General features: G+C 42.0%; 1 protein-coding gene across 8 annotated transcripts in view; it reads left to right on the top strand.

Moving 5' to 3' along the window:
• LOC135093976 (armadillo repeat-containing protein 2-like) overlaps window positions 1-5,000 on the top strand; it is a 16,372-nt gene that overhangs the window by 1,917 nt on the left and 9,455 nt on the right. For 4 of the 8 annotated variants that reach the window (XM_063993665.1, XM_063993659.1, XM_063993661.1 and 1 more), the window contains exons 2-7: window positions 1-1,553; window positions 2,175-2,307; window positions 2,495-2,570; window positions 3,235-3,350; window positions 4,251-4,358; window positions 4,975-5,000. The exon at window positions 1-1,553 is cut by the window's left edge and continues 207 nt beyond it; the exon at window positions 4,975-5,000 is cut by the window's right edge and continues 169 nt beyond it. In XM_063993665.1, the coding sequence (XP_063849735.1) occupies window positions 1,234-1,553; window positions 2,175-2,307; window positions 2,495-2,570; window positions 3,235-3,350; window positions 4,251-4,358; window positions 4,975-5,000 (779 nt within the window). In that variant the 5' untranslated portion in view covers window positions 1-1,233. The remainder of the gene's footprint in view (window positions 1,554-2,174; window positions 2,308-2,494; window positions 2,571-3,234; window positions 3,351-4,250; window positions 4,359-4,974) is intronic. The other 4 variants (XM_063993662.1, XM_063993663.1, XM_063993664.1 and 1 more) reach the window with 4 other exon arrangements.

Raw genomic sequence — 5,000 nt, 5'->3', positions numbered from 1 at the left:
TCCACCCCTCCCTTCCCTCCATCACTCCCACCTTTCCTCCAAACACTTTTTCTGAGCCAAACCACTTCAAACATTCTTAAAACACCCAAATAAAACGTAAAATATAAAAAAAACACCCTAAAATCATCAAAACACCCTAAAATTATCAAAAACACCCTAAAATTATCAAACACCCTAAAATATATATATAAAAAAAAACCCTAGGAATAAAAGACCCAAAAAATACCCTAAGCCCTTAATTCTCCCTTATCTAACCCTTCAGGCACTAATCTTCCCTTTATTTTGTTATCTTCCCTTTCTCTTCCTCTTCCTCTTCCTCTTCTTTCACTTTTCTCCCTAAACCATATATATTTTTTTTAAACATTCTTTAAACACTCGAACTTAAAAAAAAAAAAAAAATTTCCTAATCTACGCTACCGGACATTTAAATTTTATCTGAAACCGTATCTTCCTTCTCTCCTGTTCTTCCTCTTCCTCTTCGTCCTTTTCCAAACACATTTTCTCCTTTATTTATTTATTTATTTATTTATTTTGTTTATTTTTTATTTCTCTGTCTAACCCAAAACGCCTTCACATCCTACAACTCAACCTTTCCTTCTCCTCTTCGTTCTTCTCTAAACTAATTTTTAAAACACCTTCAAAACACATTTATCCTATTCCCACCCTTCCAAACACTCACATCAACTCGAAAACCTAACCTCCCCTCCGCCTCCTCTTCCTCCTCCTCCTCTTCCTCCTCAAAACACATTTCTTATCCTCACCAACACTTTATTTTTCATTGATCTTATTTTTTTCCTATAACTAAACCTTCCTACTCTTTTGCAACTCTTCTTCCTCCTCCTCCTCTTCCTCCTCAAAACACATTTCTTATCCTCACCAACACTTTATTTTTCATTGATCTTATTTTTTTCCTATAACTAAACCTTCCTACTCTTTTGCAACTCTTCTTCCTCCTCCTCCTCCTCCTGCTGCTCCTCGTCTTTCACTTCCTCCTTTTCCTCCTTTATACACATTTCTTTCGTTAATTTCCCTCAAAACAACCACAAAACACTCTTATCTTCCCTATATGTAAATCTTCCTACCCTCTTTCAACTCCACGTCTTCTTCCTCCGCCTCTTCCTCCTCCTCTTCAACACATTTCTCTCGTTGATTCCCTAAAAAATATCCCCAAAATCTTCCCATCTTCCCTAACACGAAACCTTATCCTCCCACTCCACCACCACCACCACCACCATGAGCCAGGCGGTGGAGAGCAGGCGCGAGGTGACCTTGAGTAGCGGCAACATGGAGACCACAAGCAACGCGCTCTCTCCGTTCTACATTCCCCCGCACCGCAAAACCTCCGCCCAGATCATCAGAGAGGCGCGGGCGTCCCTGGGCGTGGGGGGCAGTCCCTCCACGCCCATCCTGACAGGCGTGGGCGTGCCTAGAGTGGGCGTGAGGACCGTGCAGACGAAAAGACCGTTCACGCCACGAGAGAGGGAGAGAACGCTGTTTGGCGGGAGGACGTCAGCGGAGGCGGGAAGAGATGCAAGGCCTCCCAGCTCCTTCACGTGAGAGAGAGAGGGGGGGGGAGACCATATTTTGAAACACTTAAGCGCGCATCTGCACTATTTTCAAAAGGGTTTAAGTGAAATGACACGGGTATATTAAAAAAACAAGACCGGTGTTCAGAAATGCTTTGCTCTTTCACCACGACTGTTTTCCAAGGCCACGAAGATGATCAGCCTGGTTCTCAAGACTGTTTCTCCTGTTAGTAATGTAGAAATCTTGTTAATCTGTCACTGGAACTGTAATAAGCTTTAAAAAAAACCCGAGTCATCACCACAACTGTTTCCCAAGGCCATAGAGTTGGTTATCCGGGTTCTCAGGAGTGTTTCTCTTGTTAATAATGTAAAAATCTTGGTAATCTGTCACTAGAACCGTAAAAAAACACTTGAAAACCTGCGTGTAACTTCATCTAGAGCCTTTGGAATGTAGTGGAGATAGTCAGAATATGGTTGAGAGAGAGAGAGAGAGAGAGAGAGAGAGAGAGAGAGAGAGAGAGAGAGAGAGAGAGAGAGTACACCTAACTGCCAAAAAAATAAAATAATCATAGAAAATAAAGAAAAAAAACAACAATATCATAGGATTAACAAAACTTTAACACCCTCCTCCTCCTCTTCCTCCTGCAGGCTGTCGCCGCTGCATTTCGACTCGAGTGACAGCAACGGCAGCAGCAACGGAAGGCAGATAAGCACGGCTGCTGGCCCCCGCTTACTGCTACCCCTGGCCTCTGCTAAACTAAGCAAGGATGGCTGCGATAAGGTGAGAGAGAGAGAGAGAGAGAAATGTTGTTATCGTTGTTCGTCTTCCTTTTGTGATTTTACCAACTCCTTGTTTTTTTTTCTTCCTTCTTCGTCTTGTTCTTCCTTCTTTTGTGATTCTGCCTCCTCCTCCTCCTCCTCCTCCTCCTCTTCTCCCTGTCTAATCCCTATCTCTTCCCTCCCTCCAGGCCAAACTCCCGTCCCTCATCTCCACATCCAGGCTTGTCCACAGGCACCAGTTCCGCGCCCTCTCCCTCTGTGACTGTAAGTAGTGGTGGTGGTGGTGGTAGTAGTAGTGGTGATGGTGGTATTGTTTTATTTATTTATTTATTTATTTATGCTTCTCCTTCATCCTCCTCTGATGGTGATGGTGCTTCCTCCTCCTCCTCCTCCTCCTCGTCTGACGGTGATGGTGCTTCCTCCCCTCTTCCTCTTCCTCTTCCTTCTCTTCTTTTTCTTCTGATGGTGATGATCCTTCCTCCTCCTTCTCCTCCTCCTCCTCCTCCTCCTCCTCCTCCTCCTCCTCCTCCTCCTTCTCCTCCTCCTGCTGCTGTGACGGTAGTGGCGCTTCTTCCTCCTCCTCCTCCTCCTCCACACGTTCAGTTTTTCGCTCCGATCTTCACTTTGAAAAGCGGCACAGTAAAAAGGAAATCTTGCCAGTGCCTCCATCATCACTACAAGTTCCATTACCATCACTATCACCATCACTATCATTAGCATTACTCTCGCTGCTCCATCATCACTACAATACTATCACCATCATCACTATCATTAGCATTACTCTCGCTGCTCCATCATCACTGCAATACTATCACCATCATCACTATCATTAGCATTACTCTCGCTGCTCCATCATCACTACAACCATACCACCATCACCACCATCATCACTATCATTACTCTCACTGCCCCTACCGCCCCCCAACAGTACCAGAGGAGGAGACCGAGGAGGGGGGAGAAGAAGGCGTCCCCCGTACCCCCCACCGAGGTAATGTCCCCTCTCTACCCAGGAGCTCCACCTTCAACGCTCTCCTCAGCCTACAGGTGAGAGAGAGAGAGAGAGAGAGAGAGAGAGAGAGAGAGAGAGAGAGAGAGAGAGAGAGAGAGAGAGAGAGAGAGAGAGAGAGTGTGTGTGTGTTTATTTTGGTTACTGTTTCGTTTTATTCCTCCTCCTCCTCCTCCTCCTTCTCCGCTTTAAGTCTTCTTCTTCTTCTTATTCTTATTCTTCTTATTCTTATTCTTCTTTTTCACTTTGAGTCTTCTTCCTTTTCTTCTTTACTTTGAGTCTTCTTGTTCTTCTTGTTCTTGTTCTTGTCCTCCTCCTCCTCCTCCTCCTCCTCCTCCTCCTCTATTGAGCTTCTTTTTCTTCTTCTTCTTATTATTATTATTATTTATTATTATTATTATTATTATTATTATTATTATTATTATTATTATTATTATTATTATTATTATTATTATTATTATTATTATTATTATTATTATTATTATTATTATTATTATTATAAATCTTCATCTTTCTTTGCCCTTATAAATATCAAGAGAGAGAGAGAGAGAGAGAGAGAGAGAGAGAGAGAGAGAGAGAGAGAGAGAGAGAGAGAGAGAGAGTATTAATGGCTGATCAATCAAAGAAAAAATAAAAATGATAACTGAAAATAAATAAATAAATAAATAAATAAAAAGAAACATTAATTTTATAACGGAACGCATCGAATCATCATTAAAGTGTTTCATTATCTCGTAAACTTAAATACAGTAGTAGTAGTAGTAGTAGTAGTAGTAGTAGTAGTTGTTGTTGTTGTTGTTGTTGTTGTTGTTGTAGTAGTTGTTTTTTAATGTTGTAGTAGTAGTAACACTTTAATAACTATCTGTGTGTGTGTGTGTGTGTGTGTGTGTGTGTGTGTGTGTGTGTGTGTGTGTGTGTGTGTGTGTGTGTGTTTACAGCAAAAACTTGGGGAGGAGGAGGGGAGAAGAGAAGATGACAGCACCACCACCACCACCACCACCACCTCTAATTTAGACAGCTCGAAAGACGAACAAGAGAGCAATTCGGTAAGCCTTGCAGCAGTAGCAGTAGTAGTAGTAGTAGTAGTAGTAGTAGTAGTAGTAGTAGTAAGTGTTGTAGATATTGTATTTAATTTAGTATTGTAGTCTTTGCTCTGCTCTTTCACCACGACAGTTTTCCAAGGTCACAGAGATGAATAGCCGGGTTCTTAAGACTGCTTCTCCTGTTAGTAATGTGGAAATCTTGTTAATCCGTCACTAGAACTAAAAAATATCCTTAAAACCCCATATTATTTCACCACGATCATTTCCAAGACCACGGAGATGAATAGCCGGGTTCTCAAGACTGTTTCTCTTGTTAGTAATGTAGAAATCTTGTTAATCTGTCACTAGAACCGTAAAAACACCCTTAAAAACCTTATATTACTTAACGATAATTTCCAAGACCACAGAGATGAATAACTGTGTTCTTAAGACTGTTTCTCCTGTTAGTAATGTAGAAATCTTGTTAATCTGCCACTGGAACCGTAAAAACTATTAAAAACCTGAGTGTACCTTCAACTAGAGCCTTTGGAAAACAGTGGAGGTGCGGCGCAGTGGTACCTCAGATTAGGGACCTCAGTTTGAGTGTCTGTGTGTACGTGCGTGTGTGTGTCTTTTCCAGGTCACAGGCAGGGTCACAGATAAGGT

The sequence above is a fragment of the Scylla paramamosain genome, chromosome 44, assembly GCF_035594125.1.
Source record: "Scylla paramamosain isolate STU-SP2022 chromosome 44, ASM3559412v1, whole genome shotgun sequence".
Lineage (NCBI taxonomy): Eukaryota > Metazoa > Arthropoda > Malacostraca > Decapoda > Portunidae > Scylla > Scylla paramamosain.
The sequence above is the reverse complement of the archived record's forward strand: the minus strand, read 5'-3'. Positions and strand labels throughout refer to the sequence as shown.